The sequence below is a fragment of the Simochromis diagramma genome, unplaced genomic scaffold, assembly GCF_900408965.1.
Source record: "Simochromis diagramma unplaced genomic scaffold, fSimDia1.1 OVJJ01000107.1, whole genome shotgun sequence".
NCBI classification, from domain to species: domain Eukaryota; kingdom Metazoa; phylum Chordata; class Actinopteri; order Cichliformes; family Cichlidae; genus Simochromis; species Simochromis diagramma.
In genome coordinates, this window is record NW_024387209.1 from 2,088,498 (window position 1) to 2,116,494 (window position 27,997).

The 27,997-nt window shown below is 39.7% G+C and overlaps 2 protein-coding genes across 4 annotated transcripts in view; both read right to left on the reverse strand.

The window, feature by feature from the left end:
* Nucleotides 1–22,622, reverse strand: part of agap1 (ArfGAP with GTPase domain, ankyrin repeat and PH domain 1) — a 173,532-nt gene extending 150,910 nt beyond the window's left edge. The window contains exons 1-2 of one of the 2 annotated variants that reach the window (XM_040051524.1): nucleotides 21,812–22,622; nucleotides 21,562–21,726 (exon numbers count right to left, since the gene is read on the reverse strand). In XM_040051524.1, the coding sequence (XP_039907458.1) occupies nucleotides 21,562–21,724 (163 nt within the window). In that variant the 5' untranslated portion in view covers nucleotides 21,725–21,726; nucleotides 21,812–22,622. Of the gene's footprint in view, nucleotides 1–21,561 lie in introns of both variants that reach the window. The other variant, XM_040051525.1, reaches the window with a different exon arrangement.
* Nucleotides 22,623–23,314: 692 nt separating this feature from the next.
* Nucleotides 23,315–27,895, reverse strand: faimb (Fas apoptotic inhibitory molecule b). 2 transcript variants are annotated; one of them, XM_040051285.1, is made up of 4 exons: nucleotides 27,662–27,894; nucleotides 26,467–26,695; nucleotides 25,387–25,449; nucleotides 23,315–24,691 (listed from the first exon to the last, which is right to left on the reverse strand). In XM_040051285.1, the coding sequence occupies exons 1-4, from the start codon at nucleotides 27,776–27,778 to the stop codon at nucleotides 24,375–24,377; spliced, it is 726 nt and encodes a 241-aa protein (XP_039907219.1). In that variant the 5' UTR covers nucleotides 27,779–27,894; the 3' UTR covers nucleotides 23,315–24,374. The 2 variants fall into 2 exon arrangements, with proteins under 2 accessions (XP_039907219.1, XP_039907221.1); XM_040051287.1 differs by having other exon boundaries at nucleotides 24,425–24,691; nucleotides 25,400–25,449; nucleotides 27,662–27,895.
* Between the last annotated feature and the right edge of the window lie 102 nt (nucleotides 27,896–27,997).

Genomic DNA, 27,997 nt, shown 5'->3' on the forward strand with positions numbered 1-27,997 from the left:
CTTTTTTATTATTATGAAAGAGATTCTTTTGGTTGCTGTTCTAAGTGATTTACATCTCATATCCTTGATTAACTGTATTTAAAGTTTGTTTTGTTTTTGCGAGTTCTCTTGCTTCATATCTTTACTTTGATTCCCTTTAAACTATTACGCACCACTGTTACTGACTATTCAGATTTAAATACAATACAATGAAAACAATGTACCTGTCTGTGTCTACATGAATAAGTGCAGTCGTAAATACTGGTACAACAGGAACAACAGTTTCCTGATGAGATTGTTATTGATCAGTGATGGCACATATGCTTCCTCAGCAGCACAGGGAGGTCAGAGGTCAGTGACAGGATATCTTCGGCTGATGGCATGTTTACTCTCACAGGCTTTTAGGGTAAAAGAGTAGAACCAGCACTGAAAAGGCAAACTCGGCACACAGGAAGTACCAAACTGGATCCACCTGTTCTATGAAGGTTTTACGATCCACTCAGCCTCTCAGAGCAGAGAAGCCAATCCTGCCAGATGGTGACCACGCACAAAGGCAGCGTGCTCTGAAGACACTGAGGGAACGATTGATTTTTCTGGATGAAGGACAGATGGGGAAGACTCTGTAAAATCACTTTCTGTTCTTTGTGTCAGGTTTACATCCCTTTGAAGGACACCATGACCCACCCTTAGAAAAGATGATTCAGGCATTCTCAGCTTCAAAGTCACCACTGTGCTGCAGGTCTGGTCATCATGCTGACTATATCCTATTTTTACATAATATGAGCAATCAGAGGGGACTGTAAAACCTATTGTGCTGTCTGAGCTAATCTTCTGCGTGCATTGTTCTGCCATTTTTCCTAACAAAAGCAATCAGAAAACAGAACTCTCGTTCAATGCACATATGGTAATGAAGCTTTGCAGAGTCGATGGCAATCCCATTTTATAGTGACAGTTTTAGTAAAAATTTCTAGAAATTGAAAGCAGAACGCTCGATTTTTTTCATTAACTGACTAAGAATACAGTAGAGATGAAGTCTTAAGGTCGATACGCTCCCATCCAAATAAGTTCTCATTTGCTGGCTGAGTCAGCGAGTCAAGGTCAAAACCATTTCCACAGCTTTCAACTCCTTCAACTTAACTACAACAGCTATGTCTAGCTGTTATTAGCGATAGAGTGGACTCCAAACTAATTAATGCCATGTCAAAGACTTGTTGTTGTGGCTAAATTTGGTTTGAACAGATAGCCAAGAAGTCAAGCCTAAATGTTACAGCAGGCTATATAAAAGACACCACGTCACCAAGATGTCAACCATTAGTTTTAAAATGTCCATTTTTGAAACCTTGAGCTTTGGTCACCATCAACTTAACATTTTCAAACCAGACATAACAAGTCTGGACTAACAAAATGAAAATCAACTTTAGCCAAAAAGACTTGAAACTTGAAACTGAGAGTGTTTACTGTGCGATCAAGTCCAAATTAGTATTATTTCCTTATACACTTCAGTATAATCAGATGAGGTCACTTTACAAACAAACATTAACCCTGCCAGCCACTGGAAGGTACATCCATATTTTATATTGGCCTGAGATAACACCCAGCTTTTTAAATCAACAATAAAAAGCCAGATTTAGAGAAATGTAAACATAGTGTTCTTATTTTTAACATTTCTTTTTAGATAATAAAAACATCAACGGGCTTTGACTTAGCTTGATGTCTAAAACATATTACATCATTTTCATTTATGTAATATTGCAAAAATGTCATGAAATACTTTATTTGGGCTCCAGTTTATACATTTTTAAGCAAAACTAGTAGAAAATATTGGAATTTAATAAAAAAAAATGGGTACATTAAGATAAATATGATGCTATTCAAATAAAGGTAATTAGGAAGGTCTTATCAGCACCTCTTGGATACCTTCAGCCTTCATGGGGACAGTACAAGGGTCTAATTAGGCTGGATGATGGCAGTGGTGGAGGAGTCAGATTAATTAGGCAATAAATCATTTATCGGTGAACATGGCAAGGCCCCGAGGGTCTCCCAAGCATCTGCTGCACGCCTCAGAATCATGCAGGACCTAAAAAAAAAAAAAAAAAAAAATCAAAGCCTCACGCCGACACTCCGTCTCCAGAGCGCTGCGCCTTACCAGAAGAGATCGATGTAGCAGGAAGTGACATCACCCACCCCTGGGAATTGGGTAGAGATGGATTGCTGTGTCCGCTCATCCACATCTTCCTCGTCTACTTGCTCTGATTCGCTCTGTAACTCAATATTCTCCGATTTTAATGAGCTTTACTGAGTTTTTTTTCTCGCGGGGAGCAGTTTATAATGTCAAGAGTCTCATTTTAAAGTCACTGCTTCATGCCAACAAGGCATAAAAATGTGCAGAGCATTGTTAAGCAGAGGACAGGAAGCCCATGAACAGGCAGCCTATTTTTATACCTGGCCTCGGCTCGGCCATTGTTTTGGTCAGGTCAGTGTCTGTAGCTTCCTTCATAGTATAGAGGCCCGCTGCAGCTGGACGCCACAGCTGCACAGATACAAGTTGCTGCTTCCGCATCATAGACGTACAGAAAGCTAGACGGTTATTGTTCACACCGCACAAAGACAAACACTAACTCTGCCAGCCACAGATTCAGTGTTCGACCTACTTTCCTGCATTCGTCAGTAACCAGTTATTAAACAAACAATATAGACTTGAGACAGCGTTGTAACCACAAAGGAACTCATCAAGAATCCATAAAATGATAAGTCAAGGACAGATTCACCACCAAAGACGGCCCCAAGGCAATCAACGTTAATTAACTAACTTTATATCTGGGAATAAATATGGATTCAGAGTAGCATCACAACCAAAAACAAGCTTAAACAATAAATGTGCAACAACAAGTTGGATTATTCTCTAAAGAAGGCCCAGAGTAAAAAGATGTTAACGCTGATTTTACTTTATTATTTCCACAGGTAACTAAAAACTAACCTCGACTGACTTTAACAGAACCTCCCCAAACATGATCCATGGCCTCATCCCTGATTCTAAGTAGTTTGTGCATTACTTTTGGTTTTTTTGTTGCTTTTGTGGCTTTTAATTCAGGTGGTTTTAATTATATTCAGAGCAACAAGCCTAACTCGCCCTAACCAGTAGAAATCCTGTTACAAGTCTCTAAGCTTTCCTTCAAAAAGAAAAACTTCATCAGATTTTAGGACACTTCTGAACGGCACCGACCAAGGACACGGTGATTACATCCATCTTTTATTCCTTCATTCAGTTCCTTTCAATTTCCTGGTTTTGTTCAATTAAAACACAAACACTGTATTGTTTATCAAATTAAATCAGCACAATGACAAGATTTATTATCCATGTAAAAGTCACATTGAGATTAAAAATCTATTTTCCATGAGAGACATGGCTCAAAGCTGATGGTACCTTCACAAACGACATATTTCTCCTGCTACTAATACCAAAAGCATACATTTCCAGTTGTAAAAGTATTGCTTAGCCATCATACATTTGTTTGTAGGCCTTCAAAATAAACAATCAGTGCCAGTGTAAAATCAGTGTTTGGTTTTACACATGAAATCCATCTTTAGGATATTGTGGTGACATTTAAGACCTATTGGAGGATATGAGCGATTTCAGATGTCATCATATCAGTCTGAGCCAATGGTTTCATGCAGGGACTTCCTGTCTGATTTGTGGTGAGTTTGGATCATAATGAGGAAGCTCCGTGAGACGAGCCGTAAACCTTGTCTCTTTTTTTTTTTTATGTACTGTTAGAGAAGTGAGCAGTTCCTCATGGGAATGATGGGGATGGAAAAAAAAAAATCAGACTGAGGCTCCGGTTTTATGGTGATGGTAACAGAAGCTGCTTTTAGTTCAGCAGGATAAATCAATCAAATCATCTTCTCCTGCACTCATCTAACTGATTTCAGAGTTTCTCTTTTATTTTTATTTCTGCAGAAAGAAATTCCTGCCTTACCTTTTGCCCAGCAGATAGGTTTCAAAGGAGTTCAAATAGGCCTTAAAATGACAGATCAGATGCAGGTGAGAAGGGAATTAGAAGAAGCAGCTAAAAATTTGAAGCATTCAAATTCAAATTTATTTGTCACGTACACAGTCATACACAGTACGATATGCAGTGAAATGCTTGGACAACTGCTCGTGACCTAAAGAAAACAAAAAAGGAAAAGGCTATGAATAAGATAGGAAATAAATATGAAAAATTAAAAAGGGTAAATTTTACTAGGAAGGAATAAAATATAAATTAAGGTTAAAAAGGAAATAACTGTACAACACAAATTAGAATGAAGGGTAAATTTAACTGGGAAGAATAAGATAAAATATATAAATTAAAGTTGAAAATAAAATAACTGTACAACAAAATACACAATACAGAACTATATAAGAATGTATGAAGAAATATAAATAAATATATACACAATAACAGCAGCTGTACAAATATTAACTGGAAATGAAGAATATAGTGTCCAGTGTTGTGCAATCCACATTATGTCTTCTGCAGTGCAAATATGCTTAAAGTGATTTAAGTGATGAAGTGAAAACAATGTCCAGAATGTCCAGTGTGTGTGTAAGAACTGTATGTGTGGGTCAGTACTGTGTGGTGGTGTGATTGAGAGACCGTATCGCCTGCGGGAAGAAGCAGGCGATCTGTTCATCTGTTCATGAAAGAAAAACACTCATGCAACTCTCACCTGCAATTCTTCAGTCTCTCATTGAGACAGCCTGCCTGACTTAATGTTAGATATCTAACACACTTTCTCTGTGAATCACCTAGTTCATGAACCCAAAGATCCTAAGCAACCAATCAGAACACATGACACACCTTCTGTGGTTCCCTAAAGATGTGCCAACAAGCAACTCCAAGTGTGCACTGGGATTTTATGGCTACCGTAAATGAACATTACAATATAAAACGACACAAAACGTTATTAATGACCTGGTGACTTGTTCATGAAGCTTGTTTAAACAGTTGATGGCAGGAATTATGAGAACCAAACACATTTGAGGCAGATTGTCAGCAAATAGGACAACAAGCAGGACAAAGCCTGGACTTGATTGCATCATCTGATGGGAGGAGATGAAATCAAACATCCCTTCTAGAACAAACCAGAGGCAGTGAGGCCCTTTTGTTGAACTGTGTGAGGTGTCAGCGTAGCTCTGAATGCCATAAATGGGCTGCCCAAAGTGTGACAGCTAAATGAGAAAAGAAATGGGGACACTTCACAAGGCATGACGGCTATTTTGTTCATATCCCTTAATAAAAAAAAGTTCGGGCCTGCTCTCTGGTGAGTCTTTAATGCTTCTGAACATGACGTTTGATTACCATGAAAAGAAAATCTTCCTCTAGTACCTGTTCAAACTGACCTGTGAGGGTCACACGGAGATTAGGCACGGTTTCATTAGCACAACTCCCGAGGGAGGAAAGGAGCAGGATGGACAGGTCAGACACCTTTCTACGACCTAATGCAGGTCAGACGGAGAGCTCCTTCTCCTCCGGTTACAATTTGTGTCCGAGTCATCAGTGCAACACATGCAAATTTCCAAACCCTCTGAGCAGTGCAGAGATGAGTGGGTTTGTGTTGAACTCATTGTTATGCAGCTCTGCAGGCACAGATCATCTCCCAACCACAGAAAAAGCAGCTCTGCACAGATAAACGCATCCAAATCTCAACTTTAATGTCTGAACACGGAGGATTTCTCCAGGCGGTGACACCCGGCCTCTGATGTTTGCTCGCTCAGTGACTGAGCCGTGACTCAGAGCGACCTCTGACCTCACACTGAGCAGAGCAGGAAGCATTTTTGGAGGACAAAATGTAAAGAAAAAAAAAAAACACTGAAGGAGGGGTAATGGATTTTTTTGTTAAAGAAAAAAAGACGAAAGGCATTGGGAGATATAGATCAGCCTATCACAGAGGAGATGCTGAACCAAATTTAGCAGCAAAGCCCCGAGCTCTGCATTATTCAGACACAATGACCCATTAAAACTGTTTCTGTGAGTGAAGAGGAGGGAGACTGACTGACAGAGGAGCACAGATACTAGTATATGCTATTAGATAAATTGCTATAAAGGTAAACACTCCATAGGCACACCTGTAAGACTCTGCGTGCAGCTGATTTATGTGCAGAAAACTGACAGAAAAACCTGTTTATCATCATCCTAGAGAAGGAAATTAATAACCTTTTTATATGCTTAAAGGCTGTAAACAGAAATCTTCAGAAACAGCAATGTGCTGCAGCTCTGCTTGGTTTAACCCTTCATCCCCTGCACTGTTTGGTCTGGACAAAAGGGGGGTCAGAGGGGGAAAGTCTGTGGACGGAGGCTCTGATTCGACCAAGCAGAAGGATTAATAGGACACAAACAGTGGCGTCTCGGTGGGGGGTCCCCATGAGACGACACAGATTAGACAAAGAGAAGGGACAACGAGCTGACAGTGATCAGCCAAAACATCTCCAATAGGTAACAAACAAACCATCACCAGGTTTGAAAAGCTCTGCACAGACAAAAAGGTGGAACCAGTGAGTCACAGCTCAGCCTCATCTCAAATTTTAACAGATATCTGCACATTTTTAGCATCTATGAAGGGTCGTATTCAGATTTCCACCTGAAAACATCATGTAGCCAGCCACGGCTCGGCGTGTTCGCTGTGCTTTGTGGCTGAGCAGAGAGGCTGTGATTAAAGGCAGAGAAAAGGTCAAGACTCAAAGTGATGAAGGGACTCACAGAGAAGAGTCTGTCCCTGAACCCTCATCTCTCTGCTTCCTGTTTCTTTCTGTGTGTTCCCCGCGAGCTCGGCTGAAAATAAAAACTGTATTTGTTCCCATCTGAAAAGAATCAACTCGAGTGTTTTCACTGTAAAGAAGCAGCTCAGTGTTTTGAAGGGGAAATCCTCCTGTGCAGTTTCATGTTTGTCAGAAAGCTCCCACACCCACAGTCACCACCACAGATTTAATGTGCCATTAAAGTTCTCCTATATCAGCTATGAACAATCAGCAGCTTGCAAGCCACAGGGTTACAGGTTTTTATTACTGCACCAAAAATATGAAAATAAAAATAAATCAATAAATAAAATACAATAAACACCATGTTAAAATGGCTCCACAGTGTAAAACAGGACGTAGTAAAAACCAGCACAGCAAACGTCAGATAACATTAAAGTGCTTCAGCATTACAAACAGAGCGTTAGGTCTTATTTCTGAGTGTCTGTTTAAATATACAGACATTTTCCTTCATGTTTTATGCCTGTGATGAACTTTGAACCTTTACGCTACAGTCACACAATCTCGCTGACTTTGACATGGTTGCTCGAAGATGAGGACATGGTCTGCAACCATTTGCAGTCAGCTGGCATCTTCAGAACAACTCTGGTAAAACAGCAACAACACAAAGTCCATCTGCAATCAGTCTGTAACTAAATGAGGTCAGGTTGGCAATTACATGCAATCTGTTTGTGTCAACTTTGACAAATTATTGGAAACTGCAAATCTATTGTCATCTGCATACACAGAAATTCACACTGACTGCTTATATTCAGAATCCAGCCAATCTGAAAGAGAAGTTCAGATTCCTACACAAATAATCATGCAGTCACAGCGGGACAACAATTTAACTGAAAAAATGACACAACTAGCCGGCAAACAGTAGAGCTGAGACCTCTGTTGCAGACAAATTATGATCATCACTGCAAATTGACTCAGACTGACCACATCATATTGGCAATCTGTCTGCTTTTATCAATTAGACGGCAGTTATTTGCAAACATTTGCCAATCTGTCTGAGAGTGATTCAATCTGAATCTAGCTGCAGTTGTCTAGAGACCGGTTGGCTCACTTGAGGCACAATCGCCTTGCTATCCGGTTGTTCAGTCTGACGTCACTAGCAGTGTCTGGGCCTAAACTCCGCTGCAGGTCCATATATCAAACGATCACTATGGCATTACTGAGAGTTGAAAAACTGTCTAAAGTCTTTCATCTTTAATAAAATGATCAGCGTTCTGCTCTACCAGGTGTAACAATTGAGTTTAACATCCAGGCATCCATAAAAACGGAATTTATGACATTTAACGGAGTTAGAAGTTAGCAGGGAGTTAGCTCGCAAGCTTCTATCTAAATACAATATAGCATGTCCTGACTGCGGGGTTTTGGAAACAAATTCAAACGTACAGCTCTGTTATCACTTCCAACATAAATGAAGACAGAAAACTAAACAGCAGTGACGTTTGTAGGGTTACTGAAGTTTGGCTAGCTGGTATATAATGATGTGCTACGTGACCGCTAGCGACACAACTATGTTAGCATAATATAAACAAGCTAACTTTTTTTCCACTCGATAAAAGTTAACGTGAGTGTTCTCGGTGGTCTGGAACAAATGTAATCGCATGGCAGGATGTTGTAAAAGGACCAAACTTCAGCCAGGAGAACAACTGAGATAATCCATCCACAATACGAGGTTAGTCATTCATATACTGCTGCATGGGCTGGGCTGTAGTTACATCCTAAGGTTTTAAAAACTGATCTTAAATAAATGATTAGCAGTAATAAAAGCCAAAGGAGGTCAACAGTGATCACTGACTGTTTTAGGAGCTTTTTGAGATCAAATAGAAGAAAATACAAAACATTAAACATGTTAACAACACAAAAGCCATATTAAACGCAGACTACTTTAGGCCCGGAAGTAGGATTCGTCGCGTCATCACTGAACAACCGGATTAGAAGTGGTTGAGGGTGGTGTACACTCAACCTCTGGGCAACCAGTTGGTCAGTGCAGCTACTTTCAATCTGTCACTAGATGCAAAAAACAAAAAATGAATGCAATCACCATGACAGCACAGGTTTTTCCTAGTTGCAAGGAGGTAGCCGTCCTGTTTTCACTCTAGTTCTAACATGTGATGCTGACCTTTATAGATAAAACAGACTTGACACTTTTAGGTTGAAATAAACTGCTAAGGTGAGAGAACAGATGTTTCTCTGCTGGACAGATGTGTTGGGTTGTACATAGTTTTTGCATAAGTTATGAAAGGATTCTAATTTGTTATTATAAAAAGCCACAACACTGAAATGTAAAACTTTTCTTTTTGTTATCATCTGTTTGTTTTTAGGCTTGAACAGTCATAATCTGCTCGCCTGGGCAACCTTAAGTACAAAGCTGGAATCAGATAGTCAGCGTAGCTTAGCATAAAGACTGGGAGTGATGGTAAGCAGCTAGCCTGGGAATTCTGGGATTAACCCATCCATCTTTCTGGTTTGGGATTTTCTCTCCCTGGGCGTAGCCAGTTTTATTCTGGGGCCATATGCAAGCAAGAGAGAGTCATCTTTAGCAGTCTACATTTACACATGTACAGACAGCTAGCATTTAAGTGCTGTAATACAGGAAGATTCTGAACTAACTGTTTTATATGTCATTGTTCTATTACAGTAAAAACAAGCATTATACAAATCAGATCTATTAGAATACAGAGCAAGCACAATTTTAATGAAACCTTCATAATGAAGTTTATATCTAATAAACAGTCAATATTGGCCTGAAGTTGCAAAACAGATTTAAGATAATATCAGGAAGGTTTTTCTCTGATTTCTCTGGAGGTTTCCTTTAAAAGTGTGAGTCAAACTGAAGCTAAGAATGTGCGTCTCATGTGTTTGTGTTCAGATCTGACTGATTTATAACTGCACAAACCTCTAATTTGACTTTCCTTTTTATAGAGCAAATGTTCAATCAAATATTCTCAAACTTTATCTTTAAGTCGGTTCTCCTGAATCTAAATCTGTCCTGTTGTATAATAAAAGGCTGTAGCTCCTCAGGGCTCTCTCATTACACGACTTAAGAGCCTCTCCTGCCTTTAAAACACAACAACAGTGGCGGACAATCGTACAGCTGACGTAAAGCACCGCTGCATTCGAGTGCAGTCATGTGTTTGTATATCACACACACTGAGGGATGGATGATAAGCACATCACCCTAATGGGGCCCTGCAGGCAGGCAGGCAGAACGACAGTGGGGGTATTTTTAGCATCGCTAACAGGTGACCCTCCCTCAGCTGAGCCCAATTACAGCAAACGAGGAGAGACGCCACCGTCTGGATGTTTAACCTGTTACTGTCCAACAGTTTTTATTGGATTTTCATCTAAATGGAAACACTTGGAACAGAAAAACTGGCCTTTTTAGACCCCATCTGCATTTGAGCCGCAATAACTTGAACATGATTTACAGCAGACCGGTGAATAATCTCCACGCATGTTTTCCATCCTGTTGTCCAAAGCTGTGCAAAGTTTCAGACATCAACAGCCAACTTTACATGAGACAGACAGGCATGAGTACAGCCAGCACAAATAATTAAGTCTTCAAACATGAAGGAGATGAAGTGGGAAAAATAAACAAACAATGATAAAGATGTGAGAACCTAAATCATCAGCGAGTGTCTCAGGCAGAATATTTTCAGCCTTAAATTCAATCAGTGAGACCATCTGCTGAAGATTTACTTCAAACTGAGGAGGGGGAAGCTGCACAATTTAACGCCCTTTCTCTAAATCCAGCGTGAGCATTCAGGGCAGACAGAAGGAACAAATCTTGACACAGAAGAAAATAACTTCCCACACTTTTCTGACAGATGGAGGTCAGGAAAATGTGGAGACATGGTAACAATGGCCCTGTAAATAAGAATAATACAAGCAGAGCACACGATGTGCAGCAGCAGGTAAGTGCTTTAAGGTCTGTCATGAATCTTAGTGCTGCAAATTTAGTGATGTCATCATATAAACTTTACGCTAACGTCACCATAATCCAGAGAAAAGCAGCTTCCGTTTAACTGTGATACTGAAAAGCAAACTAAAACACTGTGAAGGCTATAAAACCTCCACAGTAAAAAAAAAAAACAAGGGAATCCCCTGTGTAAGCATTCAAACAGCTCGGCTAAATCCAGCCGAACTACCCACGATTCCTGCAGGGGGAATCATCGGCTGTAACGACACTGAAGTTTTCATAACCCCAAAACTGAACCATTTATTCTTCATAAAGACATTAAAAATGACTCGAAACAAGATGAAATTACATCTTCAAAGCCAGATTAATCAGCTGCAACATGAGCCTTCCCTCGTAATTTATCTTGTTTATCTTTGCAGAGGCTTCAAATCAGAGCAGGCCAGCTACAGGGAGGTCTGGACTCAGCTGGACTGGCAGCTCATTTGAACTGGTATTTATCTTCCTAATGCGTGTTAATCCATCTCTGACAGTAGGATGCAGATCACGGCACGGCTCTGACATTTTCTCCCGAGTCGATATCCCCCCTCCACTCCCCGCCTCCCTGAGATGCTTCCTCTGCAGACCGATCAATAAGAGCATCCTCTGGGCTTAATGACCATGAGGACCTGCTCGGGGATCCTGGTTAACTTGTTTATCTTAAAACACAGCGCAATAAATATTTGTGTTTGTTCCAGCATTTCAGTGTCAACTGCCTATTTATACCTGGCTTCATTTAAAGATAAAGTGGATATAGCACAGATCACAACAATGGTCCCTGTTTTTGGAAATCAGGTCAGCAAAAGTGAGAGGAAATAATTTTAAATGACTTATTGCAGCTTACATGTTGCACATTTGGTGAAACTGGCCCCTAAAAAAAACAACATCTTCAAGACAAAATGTTCAAAAGAGTTAAAGTTATCAAAAAGATAAAGTTAACAGGCACATTTTCTGATGTTTATTGGCATACTCTTATGCTACACAGGTGAATTCAGGAAGCCTTGCCATCAACTAAATCCATGTTAGAATTATCAGGACTTTAAATACACACAAAATAATGTGAAATTGGTTTTGTATTTGGATATCGTTAGCTTTAAGCTTAAATGCACCTGAGAGCATGAGCCAATCAGCAGCCTGAGAGCTGCGGCCTTCAGTCACCAAATAAGCAAACAGGCCACTGGAGTTCTAACAAAGCATTTACTCCCCAAATTAGGTGTGGAACAAAAAAAGGACATCCCCCAAAAGAAGGTGGAGCCTAAACAAATTATTCTCTATAAAAACTTAAAAAGTAAAAAAAAAAAAAAATAGGATACAGGCGAAACAAATCTCCAGAGAAAAGGAAAAATGAGGTTGGGGTAGCCCTAAATAAAAGCACTTTGGTGAAAGAAGCAGAAGTTTTATTATTTTGCTTTTATTTTGGTGTAGGAAACTTCTATATTCTGTGGTAAGCCTACCCATATGGAAAAGAAATAGTAAAAACATATATGATTTACTCATGAAAGTGGCCACTTTCTCATTACTTTCATATATTGTTTTAGGAAGTATCCAAAACATACAAGTTTCATTATATAATTTTTCAAGGGATCTTATATGTGTTTTCACTCTTGTATGCTTTTCATACAAGTTTCACACAAGACAGATACAAACTTTATAAGATTTATATATATCTTTTCCATATGGGTAGTGTTGAACAACCACATTTGGGTGGGTTTAAAAGCTGAACAGCTAAAAAGTACAGCTAAAAAGTGTACTAAAGTTAGTTGAGGTCATAAAAGGAAGAAAAAAAAAAACACCATAAAGTGGGACCTAGAAAAGCAAAACACCCTAACCCAAAATAAGGTGGTATACCCTAAACAAAGCCAAAACTGAGTGGAGTGAAAAAACAAAACAAAAAAGAAAAAAAGAAAAAGAAAAAGAAAACAAGCAACATCCAAAAGAAGGCGGGTCCGTAATGGACCAGGGGGAAACAAACAAAACAAATTAATAAATCTGTGAATCTTGTCACTAATAAAAACTATACTGTAGACAAAGAATTAGAAAATTAGAGGAATCCAGAAATAAGATGTTTACTAAAAGAAGGAAATTTATATAACTACGTCTTTAAAAAAAACAAACAAACAACAACAACAACCATTTTAATGGTAAGGTTGGGTAACTGACACTGTGCATTAAAACTGAAACTATCTGAACAGGTATGTTTTTCAGGCAAGAGTACTATATTTGAGGTGGATGACCTGCTTTGGAGAGTGGGAGTAAGAGCCAGTATGAGTGGGACTGAGCAGTAATGTTGGAGCTGGTTTTGGCTGCATTGAGATAAAACCACAGCTAAACTGCAGAACCAAAGCAGGACAATGTTAGACATCTGCTGTTCTACAGTCAAATAAATCTTTTACATGATGTCCAGTTTTATTTACTGGCCAGGAGTTTAAATCTGCAGCTCCACCTGTCAGAGTCTGAATCTGCAGCTGGATTTTTTTGCTGTTGTTGTTTTTACATAACACAGTACAGATGTCTGTGTGATTGTTGGAGGAGGGTGGGCAAAGCTTCTATCCTCAGGTTGGATTGAGTTTGATCTCAGCAGACGGAGGCTCGAGAGTAAAAATAAACCCCCACAACTGTTGAGATAATCCTTTATGATCGCTCCACGTATGAAAGGGGGTGATCAAACCTTTAAAAGTCTTTCCTCAGGTGTCGTATCGATCGCTTTAAATGCTCCCAATGGCTGCACATTATCAGTTTGTGCTGCCTGAGTGCCCGCCCACCTCCACTGAGAGCGCTTGCTCCACTCCACTGATGATGACTCACCTCAAGCATTAATCGTAATGAAAAGCAGGAAAACAAATGAATGTGGGTAAAAAAAGAAACAAGAACATAATGTCAGCAGTTGGCCCTAATCTGGTGGAGTCAGCAGGGGTGGAGGTGGAGCTATGAGGGGGGGACAAAAGGTGCACAGATCTGAGGCGTAATATCTCAGGACAGACTTCAGCGGCGGTCAGCGGGCGCAGTTATGCAATGGCTAAAAGCCTCGTTTAAAAGCATCCCGTGACTCCTTATTACAGTTATTAGCGGCCGTCAATCAGCCGCAGTGTTACATCACAATCAACGCCACTCTGAGATCGAGCATCTGCCAGAGTAACGCTCACTGAGCCTTACAGAAAAGTGCTACCGTCAACAAACAAGGAAACAACCGACGCACATACCCTCACTTTGGAGATTACTTTACAATCAGTCACCTAACAGATAATTTCTCTAGAAAATGTAAGAAAACACGGAACAGAAGTTTTTTTAATCTGTGTCTATACCTTGTAAAGCACTTTGTGATCCCTTATCTAGAAATGTGCTATATAAATAAAATTTTACTTACTTACTTACTTACTTGATATAGCATTAATCATCAAATCTTTACAGGACAGACTCTAAAAACTTCTCCATTTTATCTTAAAAACAACTACTTAATCATCTAAATGGTTCCCTGTTAAAATTCAGGAAATAAACTAATTATATAATTATAAATCAAATAACTGTTGTATTTCTGCCATCAGGATCATACAAAAATACCTTAGTAAGTAGTCTGAAGGTGAAGATCCATCATTAAATTTTTTTATGAGCATATGGTGGCTTAAAACAGCCCTGTATTATTGTCAAGTGTTCTTGTATGTATTTAAGGTGTTGCTTCACCTTGTTTTTAATCCAAGAATAAGAATAAAAAGGGGGAGTAGCCCAAAAAGAATGTGTGGTCATAAAAGAAAAACAAACATCGTAAGAAAGTGGGACACCAGGAAAACAGAAGAAGCCAGAAAATAAGAGGTCCAATTGTAATATAAGAAGAAATAGACCCAAAATTGGGTGGGATCAAGACAAAGGCCAACCCCCAAAAGAAGGCGGGACCATAAACATCCTTAAATAAGGCAGGGTTGCAAAAATGACTTCTTTGTATTTAAAAGGGGTGGGGTTCTTTAAAACCTACCAATGAAGAAGCAGACCAAAAAAATAACATGAGAGAAAAACTTTTGACCTTTTTTTTACTCAAATATCATCAATTATTTGATTTTCATAATGATTAACCATTAATATTCTGCCAGCAAACTAATTTATCAACTACTAGTTGCACTGGTTGTCATTATCATCAACCAAAAGCACTCTATAACACAGGCGGTCAAATCATTTTCCAAATGGTCCCTATAAGACTGGTGTGGCCCTCTACAATAGTTCCAGCTTCTCACATGGCCCCTTTGACAAAATGAATTGCCCAGTCATTGTCTAAAAGGTGATCTGAAGCTGTATTTATATAATTTTTCTTTCTACAACAGTTTGAGATAAATAAGGATTATTTTGGACTGTAAATCATGCCAAGTGAAACTAATAGAGTCCAAAGGGAATCTATTCTGCTAATTTTGAAGTGTTGCAGTGTTTCCCATGCAAAGATCTAAATATATTTTACAAATTAGCTTTATTTTTTCATCTATCAAAGAGAATGAGGAAACTGATTCAACTAGTGTACAGGCCCTTTGCTCTTATTTTGAAAGGCTGAACCCTTTCCATCTCTGACAAATTTGCTGTTATTTTAAGCTAACACTGGGGAGGAATTTTTTTTCTTTTTTTGGTTGGGGGGGGGGGGGGGGCTGTCTAAACCCTCTTTGAGGGGCACCAAAAAATTTCCACATGCAGTAAAGAAAAGAAAAAACCCCCTGAAAGTGTCTCTCAGACCTTGTGCTGATATTTGGAACTTTTCCAGCTACTCTACCGCTTTGATTTCCTGCTGCAGTCTGTTTTATAGCTTTAAACCGTGATTTATTTACATTACAGAACATGTGATTCACATTTCTTTCTTCATCTCCCTCTGGTTTTAGCATACAGTGTCCTTGCTGGCATATTACTGTTCTGCCATTTTAGCCTAAAGTGATTTTAATGTTTTAATAAAAGGTCAAATTAAGCTAAACTATGCTAAAAGCTAAACTGTAGGAAAATGTTCTCAGCTTGATGACAGACAAAGACCAAAATGACCATCATCATCTGCAGCCATCCTGGCAGCAGGTGACTAAAAACAATGCTTAGGTTCAGGTTGGTGTCAGTTTCACCCCCTGGCAGCCCTGCGAGATTTCTTTTAACTGAGTCCCAAACCCTGCTCGCCTCTTTATCTCCGCTCGTCCCTGAGCGGGATGGGCGTTGCGTCACAGTCAGTCCTAATGGCTGAAACATGAGAATGAGTGCTGCGTGGGCACAATCATAATAACTGAAGAGAGAAAACACAGAGCAAACACACCGTGGTGAGGCTAACTGGGTCATACGGTGCGTTCGCTGACCACAGGCTGGTGGAGTGAGACAAAAGCCCGAGGCAGAAAGTAGACGCCGGTGTTACTGGAGAAGCACTCGGACAAAGGAGCAGGAGTGATTAAATAAAAGGCTTGTTGCACTCCACCACGCAACTGTTCAGCTCACCTCCGACAGGTAAATTCCACAATATATGAATCACTGTTTGAATCTGATGCAGGACTTTAACCTGCACAGTTTCACATGAACACTCAAAGATTACAAAGAAGTCTTTATTCTCTTCTTTGTTGTAGTTTGTGAGTCTCTCTGCTCTTAATTAGCTCTTTTACAGCCTTTAAGTGGGACTCTGTAGCCTCTGATGCTGGTTAACCTCCACTCCACGCTGGCTCTCCTGCTGTGGGAGGATGAAGTGAAGGATGTTCACAGCGTGGGTTTGGTTTCATTTCATGCATCCACAGCTGTGAGGCCAAACACAGAGAAAGTGGGTCAGTGTCACCTGGCTGGCAGGGCATTGCCCATCCATCCTCGCACACACCTCAAATGCAAATGAGCCCCCACAGAGGCGTGCAGTCAGAGCGCCGTAACTGGGCCGAGTCACGGCCCACGGGAGCGGTGAGGACGGCAGCCTCCGGAGCCGAGAGCTTATGTAACCCGACGTGAATCTGAGCGACACGTCCAGATGTGCACCGAGAGGCAGAGACAGAGGATGACAGTGCTGCTGCTGCTGTTTTGGGTTATTTCCAGCATGAGTCACCATGTGAATTCAGGCAAAATGGAAGTGAACAGAGCAGGAGCGAGTCAGTGCTTTGACTACTCAGCTGACAGCTGCGAGGCCGCTGAATGCCTCCACCCTCAGCCCTGTGCTGCCAACTGTAAGGACTGCAGCTGGTCCAGATGTCAAATGATTCAATTAAGACTCAAATCTGACTCAAAATCCTCTAAAAACACACCAAACCCCATTCATTTTACGCCAAATTTAACAAAAACAACTATACTCAGGAAGAAATAAGGCATAATTACGACACTTTTATTTCAACAACAATACTAATTTGACTTGCTGAACTATTAGCATCCCCAAACCACCCATGCTGTTGACTATAAAGACCACAGCAGATGTTAAATGATTCAATTCAGACTCAAATCTGAATCAAAATCCTCCAAAATACACAAGAAATGCAAAAACTAAACCCCATTTATTTTAGGCCAGGTTTATGAGAAATAACAAGCCTAAGAAAGAAATAAGACACAATTACTGCACTTTTCTGTAAGTGACAATATTGATTTGACACCCTGAACTATTACCAGCACAGCTGGACTGTAACGTCAAACATTCTGTTAGAAAACACATCAATGGTAAGCTTTCAAAACACAATGAAACCTAGAGAAGTTCAACATATTCTTTATTTCAAATTTTGTCACATTTTCTGCTGGAGAACATCTCACATTCATTTTCTTGTGGTTCAGATCAAACTACTAGAACATTACAGATCAGGATTACACGAAGAAGTATTTTTGAAGCCTCAACAGATAGACAGCGTGCCAAGAAAAAGTATTTTCCCCCCTCTGAGTATTCTATATATACAGATATCAGTGACTGTGGGAAAGGACAGATTTTTGTGGTGCAGGAAATAATATTCTTTAGTAAGAGTAATGCCTGACTGGGTTTTGGATGCATACACATTAACAGTCTATTTGGAGAGCAAAACAGATGAAGTAGTCCCAAAAGTGGGCAGGGTCAAGAAAAAAGGGAAACCCCCAAAAGAAGGTGGGGCTTAAAATCAAGACTGGCAAAGAAATAAAGCCCAAAATAAGGTAAGGTTACAAAAAATAAAAATCCCATAAAGCTAAAAAGTGAGTAGGCCAAATGTTAAATGGATCATAAACGATAAATGCAAAAACATGTCATAAGAAGTCAGGGCCCTAGAAAAGCAAAACAGACCACAAAACAAAGCGATGTACCCTAAACAAATGAGGCAAATTCAGGTGGGTCGACAAAGACAATCATCCAAAAAAAGCATAAAACCTACCCGATCCTATGTGAAAACATAGTTGCCCTCCATGTTATAATTAATTAACAGTCACATTTTTAAACAGCTCAATTTCAAGTTCAATTTCACCAGCCTGACTACCGTCAGAGCGGTTGAATCAATAAATCATTAAAATAGAACCTGACAAAGTTCAGTACGCTTAAAGATCTCAAAACGCAACACATGACACCAGAAATTACTGAGAAACAAATCAGAATAGATCAGAATTATCCTCACTGCGCATGTATGTTGTATCAGCCATACATTCACATGCTGTAATTCTGCCTTTAAGGCAGCTAACGAAAGACGTATATCCAACACAAATATTTTCATTTTAAGGCAAAAACATGAAAGACGGAGAGAGTGAAATTTGTGCCGCACATGTAAATGTACGTGATCATCAGATTGCCTTATTGACCATCATCACAAATAGTGAATTTTAATTAGATGAATAAATTTTGAACGCATTTTAAACATGGCTGCTGTTTCTTGAGCTCTTTGCTGTGTTCATTAGAAGAACAAGCAGCAGTAACTGTCTGAGAGGAAAACGCGGGAGGTTTTCTGCTGCTTCTAATGCCCCTGTCAGTGATTATTTTACCCATAAATCACCTGAAACCACAGCACAGCTATTATCTTTAAATGTCATGAGTGATGTAATTCCTTTACTCTGCCAGGATCCTTTAAAATCACACTGAAAAACACTTAACCAGCTGTAAATCCTCTTTTTCAATTATTTACCCTTTTTTTTTTTTTTACATCATTAGTTGCTTTCTGCTTAATGTATGTCATTACAGATTGTGTTGGTGTTGTTCCCTCGTCATCATAAATAATGTTGTTCCAGGTTCAACATTGCAAGTGACCTTCTCAATCACCTTCTCTTGACGTCATCCGCGACCTCGAAAAAAACAAACGCCTTCAAAAAATCTACTTCACTTGCGAGAAGAGAAACTGCCTCTGCAAGGACGATATGTATAATGCTTACCGTTTATTAAAGAAAAGTATCCTGAAATGCAAAGAACTGAAGTTCCTGGATGGGCGGACAGAAGCGGTTTCTCTTCTCGCAAGTGAAGTAGATTTTTTTAAGACGGTATTTTTCAAAGGCACAAAAGGGGGACGTCACAACAATGTGATTGGTCACTTGCAATGTTGAACCTGGAACAACATTATTTATGATGACGAGGGAACAACACCAACACGAGGATATCAGATCATCCATTGCTACTAGTGTTGCAATTTGTTTTTGTTGTTATTTTATTTAGTGTGTCAGATCGTATCATCTTATTTGCAATAGCAGATTCCATCATTATTCTTACTTTCACATTTCATCAGTTTGTTTTCATTGAAATGACAGTAGCTTCATATCGTCATCCTCAGCGTCATTTCCTTCATCATGTGGCCCAAAGGAGCAAGCAGAAACTCCACTTCTCAGGTCTGAAAGAGTTTCACTTCCAGCTGTAACATCTCTGAATTCCAGCTGCTTCTCTCTGATCAGATCGTTTCTGTTTCAATGTAATATCTGCTTATGTTTGAGCTGGATTTACAGGATTTCTGCACCAATGTGTGGTTAATTCACTGGATTAACCACCAAACAGCAGCCATCTGGCTCTCACCGCCTCTTGTGTTTAAAGGAGAAAGGATCATGTCAGATCGTTGCTGCTTCCCCATCAATATCAATCAATAAATCAATGCTGAGACACTTGTACTTATGGAGGCTGAAACAGCTGTTCAGCACAGGGTCTTCTGCTAATCTGACAGAGGGATTAAGTTATGAAGCCGTTATGTAAAAGTGTAATCCCGGTGATGTTGTGAATTACGAGGAATAAATCTGTTCCCAAACTACCCGATCCATCGAGAACGCCTCGAAGGTTATCACTTTCTTTGATCACTGCTAGCAAGTTTATTTATCACCTGAGTCAGGTTTGTGTTCAGACTCTGATAATAACACTAAAAACACAAAGAAGATGTAAACAAAAGGCTTTGTTATCAATAACGTCTTTTCGATAACTAGTTCAGTCGGGACAAAACCCACTGAATCACTGGCAAAAGCCTAAGGTACAAAACCCACCAAATCACTTTAATTTTCTCCATTCAATTGATCATTTACATTTTAGCAGCCTCTAAACTAATGTAACTCTAATGTAACTCCACCCCCAAATTCATAAAGTCTCTCCCCCAATTTTCCTCTTCTTCTTAGTATTTTCTACTTTTAAAGGGTGAAAATGTCCACATTTGGACGCTGAAGGGATTCATGGTTGAGGGAATCACTAACGTTTGATTTTCAAGTATGTATGTACTTGAAATTTCAACATAAGTAATTCAAAACTTTAAGATTAAACCCAGAAATTTTATGATAAAAGTCCAACATTTTGAGATAACTCTAAATCCTAGCTTAGAAGTAACCCCTAATTTTTAGATATTTAACTTAAAACCTTAAGAGAATAACTCACAATGTTGAGATGCTCAGTTTTTAATTCTAAATTTTGATATTACAACTTAAAATTTTGTGATAACTCAAACTTTGTTGAAAAAACATTTTGTAATAATAACTAAATTTCAATTTACTTGAAAGTAACTTGGGATTTTGAGATATTTCAGACAAAAATGGAAAGATAAAAACCTGAAGTTTTGAGACAATAAATACAAAATTTGAAAACAACTTCTATCAATATCTGTTTCTACACTCATTTTGTATGAGTGTTTAATATTTGTTGTATATTTGCTGCTATGACAACTCAATTTCCCTCTGGGATTAATAAAATTTCTCTGATTCTGAACTTAAAGTGTTTCAATAATCATTCTGAATTTGGAGATAAAACCCAAATTTTTGAGATAATAACGTTCCAATTTTTTTATCCGTAACATTCCACGATAACTTACTTAGGATTTTGTGATAACAGCTCAAAAATTTTGAGTTACCTCCCTGGCCATTTTCCCTATTTTTAGTGGCAGAAACAAACTTTCGCTGTTTAAAATAAAACAGTTTGGACTGGTTTTAGACCTCAGTTTTCTTGGTTGCCACAGTGACACATCCCCTCCACTTAAGAATCTAGACAAAATATGTTGGATGTTGTACAATATACATCCAACAGTAAAAAAAAAAACTATATTTGTTGTTAGTGAAGACCAAGCACTAGCAACAAAACGCCACCGGCAATTCAATCCACACCCACAGGTGTCACTATTAACAAGGTTTTCTAGAACCATACAGGATCTTCTTTAAAGAGTGCTACTCTGTGCTCATGAGGACTCTTTAATGAGTGCCTCACGGTGTGATAACTGCTTTGTTTTTCCCTTGAAATGTGGGGGACTCAAACATGACAGCTTTCACAGCCTGAACACGATTTCCCGAGAAGAGAAAAAGACTGTGGGAACATTAAATAAACTTTCCCACCAACAATTCAGGAGGATTGTGCAACATCTAACAGACCATCTCCGGGCTGGAAATGTAGTCTGTTGTCACCCATCTTTCACCAACCCACCCACATACTACCAGCATCCATCCATCCTCCTCCTCCATCCCCCGGGTCCTGTCCTACCTTCAATGGCGATGACATGCTCCCGGATCTGGTTCTGCAGCAGCGGCTCCTCCACCCGCTCCAGCAGCTCGTAGATAGAGTAGATGTTGGGGTGCACGGACTCGAACCTCTGGATCTCATTTCGGATAGCGGCCGAGTTGGCAAGGTGTTGCTGGTAGTTCATGGCTGAAGCAGCAGAAGAAGAAGAAGAAGAAGGTGAAATCTGTGACCTCCAGCAGCCTTAGAGCACACTCATACTCCAGCTGTTTACCTCCAGATGTGCGGGGAATTTAAATCACAGTGTGGGTGCAAGGTTTATGCCAGCAGCGAGGGGTGGAACTCTTCTACATGCCTGGAGAAATTCATGGAAGTGCTGCTTCCAGAGCAGCTTCCAGAGGAAGAGACACACTGCTCCTACTGTCCGGTGAAGGCAGCCGTTTCTCGGGGTGTCCCGCTTCCAGATTCCGTTACGGTGACAGATGTGCGGCAGGCTGAGCGCCGCTTCCCCATATCCCCCCGCAGTCCGTGCGGGATTAAAACGACACTCGCCCCGGTGTTGCTGGATTAAACTTTAAAAAAGGATTATTAATCAGAGAGGAGCAGGAGGATAAAAAAAAAAAAGAAAACGGCCTTGATGCTAGGTGGCTAGGCTAGCCGGCTAAAGCTAACTAGCTTCCAAGCTTTAGAGAGCGGGAGGTAAGGAAAAAGTAACCGTTTTCCAGGTGTGAAAGTGGGCTTTATTCACCAACTCAGAGGGGGGTCGGAGGCCGTGAGAGGAGTTTTCAGAAGCGGGCAAGATCAGAGCAGGTACCCGGCTGGTAAACAGTTAGGTGGGGGTAGTTAGGATGCCTGCTCCGGTCCGTCTGTTGTTTATGTCTTGGCTGAATAACGTCCACCTGTCCGGATTAAACCCCCAACAGCTGGACTCCACAGGAGCTCGCGCGCCTCTAAAGTTAATCCAGGTGTGTGAACAGCAGGTATCTCTCAAGTAAGTCCCGCACGCGGCGCCCAAACACTCAGCCGTGCCCCCCTGTCCGTGCGGCGGTGAGGTCCATCCCGTATAGACTGGAGCTGCGGTATCCCGGCCGGAGAGCTTCCTCCCGGAGAGTCAGGCTGTACACGCCGCGCTGCGGAGTTCCGGCGATGCTTTCAAAATAAAACGCGACACTTTTAAAAAACGTTTTACAGTTTTTTCTCTTATAAAACAGGCAGAAACCGTATATTAGTGTAAAAGGTGTAGCTGAGGGATTTTCAGTCATTAATTTCTGTTCCTTGTTCCTTGTTCTTTAATTTAATTTTAATTTAGTTTAAGTTCTGTCATTTGTTTATGACTATTATTTTTATTGTAAAAACTGTAAATAATAACCAAATATAATAATCATTATTTAATTTTTTAAAAAGCTATAACAATACAGTCCGAAGATGACACTGTTTTCTCATAAACACTTTAGTTTGTTCCATTAAATTAATTATTTTCTTGTATTTCAATTTTGTTTTTTTTCTCCTTTCTGTAAAGCATGACAAAAATTACGTTTTTCTTATTCATCAGTGACCCCGAGACACCAGCCAGAGTTTACTTAACGGAATATAATTTCAATTTTTTTTATATTGATTTCTATCATTTTTGCTTTTTTCATTCTTCTATTTTATTTTATTTTTCTCAAAACACCCAAACAGATATTTTAAAAAAAAGTTTAGAAAATCTTCTGTTAAAATTGTCAGTCGTCAATTTTATCTTTTATGGTAAGCACATTGAGTTTACATGTAATTAAATGTGCCATATAGATATAACTGACATTTTGTAGTCACATATTGGATCTAATATTACTTCTTGTAGAAAAGGCTCTTCTATAAGTGAGTCTTACCAGTCAGCTGACATCTGGGGAATACCTGCAGGCAGTTATTTGGGTAGTCCTCTTTGTATCATTGCACATGGAGCTGTAACTTTGACTTGAACAGTCACAAAATCTGTTTCAAAAGTTTGGTGACTTTGGTTGGCTCTTTGGAGGGAGGGCAACAACTGCCATCTTTGATTTGGAGTGGTTGTCCTCCTTACATCAGACTTGATGATTCTGAAACACCTTCAGGACTTCCCCAGCTTTCAAACATGCTTTAACAGTTCAATCACATGTTATACAAACCAGGGTTTCCCAAACTTTTACAAAGTTTGCAGAATCTATTCACATTTCATTTACAGGGATTTCAGCTCAGTCACATGTGTTTATTGAGGGTTTATTGTTTCTCACCAAAAGGAAAAAAAATACAAAAATAATGGTTACAGAGCTGTTGCTTTGTTGCTTTATGACCCCTCTTATTGTCTGTGAGTCTAACAGCTGCTTTCCCAACAAATACATTCATTCTTTTATCAGAAAACAAGAAAAAAAAATTACCAAAACATTAAAGTTATGTCAGTCCAAATCTCAACTGTAGGACAAATTAAAGAGATAAACCGGCATATTTGAAACATTGTTTTTTTGTTTTTGTTTTGCTTATTTACAAAAAAATTTATAGCTCATAAAGAAAACTCATTACACAAAGTGAAATATTTAAAAATGGTTAAAATTTCTGCCCATCACTGACATCAAACTGAGACATTAAAATTATTATTTGCATTTCCTTCAGTTGAAGTTTCCTTAGTCTTTAGTGCACTGATTTTGATATTACCGATTGCCTTTAGACAATAATAATAATAATAAAGACAAACTTTTTTGTTACACTTTTATTTTGAACTTCGAACCTTATTTGTTCCGGTTTTCTATTACTCAGCTGCCGCGTGCTTCACGCATTGAGGAAGGTAGTTGATGCGTGGAGGCTGCGCAACAAGAGCCACTCCTTCAAAATAAAAGTGTCACCAGTACCCCTCCATGAAGCTCGAGCTGCGCATGCCAGAGTTTATTCTTCACATCTCCAGGAACAGATCTGCTTCTAAGTTTATCAGGAGAAGGTCTCCATCCTGTGCCGCTGCATTCAAGCACCTCAAAGAGCGTCTGAAAGAGGAGCTCTATTGCGTGGACGCTGTCACTCTCTCGCCATCCAGCAGTAAATAGTGCACAATGCCGCTCTTCTTCTGTCCGCCGCTCGCTGCCTTGATGCAGCACTCGTGCCCGCCGACCATGAAGTGCGTCTCTGTGCCATCGTCTACAAACTCTCCCTGAGGACAGGGCATGAGAAACAGTGGAGACTTTTATTTTGTCAGCATTCATAGCTTTAAAAACGCGCTAGGAGTTTTATTTTGAAAAATCAGAAGATTATCACAACAACATAAAGAAAAACAATAACTTTATTGCTTTTTTGGTCTCCTACTTTGAAAATTAAATAAATAATGCTCTCATTGGCTAATGAGCTGTGATGGTGAGTGAGCGATAACATCACCTCCAAACAGCTTCAGGAAAGTATTTGCTGGGGTCATAAGTAAAGGGAACGTGAGGGCTGTTTTCTCATAAACTTCTACAGGATCACAAATCTCTTTAAAATGCATTTTATTTTGAAAAGCACCCGCTCTTTTTCAGTCTAATGTTTCTGAGAAGTTGATACAGGAACACGTTCACTTCTTCTTTTAGCCACACTGCTAACCAACTCATCATGGCGTCCACACATATACACCTGTTTCAACTGAAACACATGCATCTGGCAGCAGGTATTGCTCCTACACATGTAGATATTGTTCAGCATTAGTGGGGCCCTCACAGATCTCTAAGTTACCCCTGCCATGTATACTAATGTTCCCTCCCTGGTTTTCTTTGTAGCCTCAAACCTGACAGCACAGTTTCCCACTCCTTTATTGAAATCAGCAGTTACATCATACGTTAAGTTTATTTTCAGGAAAGTGTGTCTCAGAGTATTCACCAGTGGCGCTCACCGTGGTTTCCATCTTCTGCCCATTGCACCAAACTTCCATGGTGTCCTTTTCTGTGAGAAAGAACAAACATAGATGGTTAGTTTGTTTAAGCAACACCAGTGGCTGGTCTTCCTCTTTGAAATAACACACAGCTGATCAATGTCTGAGATCAGGTTATGAAGCAGCTGGCACAGATATGTAAAAGGCTCCCCATCATTCCTGCAGAAGAGACACCAAACTGTGGTCCCAGCAGTGTTTCTCAGCAGTTTGGTCATTTTCCTTTAAATTTGGTAATTTTTCGCTATTTTTGGTGTTTTGGTGGTAATTTGACATCTAATCTTGGAGATTTTGGGCCTCTTGAGTCTTTTTGCATTTCAGTTTTGTTTTAATCAAATGTTCTTGTGTAATTTTGATAGTTTTGCTTTTTTTTTTTTTTTTTAAACCTTCTGCTGCTTGTGGTCATTTTCCACAAGTTTCATTTTAGCCATTTTGGATTGCACTTTATTTCATTGTGTCTTCCCAAGGTCAGTTTGTGCTGTACTATGTTAATCCTTTTATGTCTCATTTTCACAGCTGTTTTAGGTATTTGACATTTAGTTTGAGTTGTTCTGCATCATTTCTGACAGACTGGCATCTTTTTTGGTGTCCTTCTGCTCATGATGCATTTCCATTTGTGTTCGATTTTACTAATCTTAAATCATAAATGGTTGATTTTGATCTTTCCTTTGGTCATTTTGGGGTTCATTCTCTATTTTTCTTTGGTCGGTTTTTGTGTGTTTAATAATTTATTGTACTTTTCTGTATCATTTAGTTTAACGTATTTCCCTTTGGATGCAATCCGTCTCATTTCCATGTTTGTTGGACCTAAGTTACCGTCAGGTTCTCTGTTTCTGTTTGAGGTCTTCTTTAATCCACCCGTTACGTTTTGGTAGTCTAACTAGGTTGATGCTGGTTGCTTCCTTTCCAAAGATAGCTACACTGACCTCACCCTGAGCAGATTAGACTGCCCGTCCTCACCTACATTTCCTCCTGCAAACACCGGACTACAGCGTGCAGCTGCAGGTAAAAACCTGAGAGGGTGAGCTCACCGAGGACGACCCTGTAGTCCTCTTCGCCCACTTTGAGCAGCCAGGTCTTGGTGGTCTTGGCTCTGTTGTCGATGAACTTCTGCAGACTTTTCCCGGCGATGTTCAGCGAGTACTCGTATGCAAAACCGCTCACGGCCTCAATGTTGATGGTGGCCTTGGTGTTCGCACCTCCCACCATGAAGGTTTCCTTTCCAACCAGCTTGAACATCCAGTCTTTTCTGATGACTTCCTGTTAAGGAGACATGGCTGCTTTCAATAAACACCTGCTGCTCTGCTTTCATACACTCACTTTTTTTGGACAGGTTAATACAGACAAAATGATCATGGAAGGCCTTTCACTGAAGTATTAAGGCTATTACCACAGTGACACAAAAAACAAGTACTACATGCATCAGCATGAAATGTGCTTAAAGTACTAAAAGTACTGATTCAGATAAGATTGGCTTATCAGCTGGAGGCCTTAAACAATCCTTTGGAGTCATTATTTTAACAAGCATTTGAAATACTAATTAAATTATGCTGATGTGCTGTTGAAAAAGCTTTCTCTGTAGATTAAACTCATGCCTCACTTCTTCAAATGACGCGATAACATCAGGATTTGGAAGATTCAGATCTCGCTGCTTTTTATGCACCTTTGGAGGCACAACAATGTGAATGATGTGACCAATTTTCCCGCCTGCCTCCTGCTGGAATAGCAATAAATTTTATCGATAAACCAAAGATATTAATGATTTACTGAAATTTTCACATTTTTCACAGCTGTTCAGAGGGGCGGACTGGATCATGTATAGAACCAGTTCAGTCCCCACAGGTTGCATGTTTGATGGCTATGTGTTAAAAGAAGATTTTGACCTTTTTTTGGTCCAGTTACAGTTAACCACGTGACGTATATACTACTGACAACTGTTAATCTATAATAACGGGTACTTTCAGTATCTTTTGTAGCCAGTTTAGTCAAATGTTAAATCATTTTAAAGTATTTTAAACTGTAGTATTTCCAGCTTCATTAAATAACTGTATTAAATACTTGTTTAAAACATATTATTTTTTACATTTAAAATCAGCATGGGCTTTAAAATGATTTTAGATTAAGCTGGTAGTTCTCAAATCAATCACCATGAGGTGGTCAGGGGCCAAAACACACTGGGAACCCCCCACTATGCTCTTCCAGAAACAGAAAGAAGCAGGATCTCACCTTTCCATTGACAAAAACAATCCTTTTTCCAGTGGTGGTGCCATGAGCGAACTCGATCCTATAAACGCCGTCGCTCAACGCCACCTCCCACACGGCCACCACATCTCCACCTAACATCTCTGCCTGACCTCGGGATCTGGTCCTGGATGTCCAGAAACAGTCAAAAAGTCAGCTGGAAAACCATCTGTGGAAGTGAGGACCGTCCGTCCTGCGCAGCTCTGCCTCTGTGGTGTCAGCTCAGCAGTAGGTGAATTACTGTAAGAGGATTATGGATGTGAGCTCACTATATAGTGCCACAGACAATTAGGACAGGCTCTGGTTTTATCTCAGGCTGGC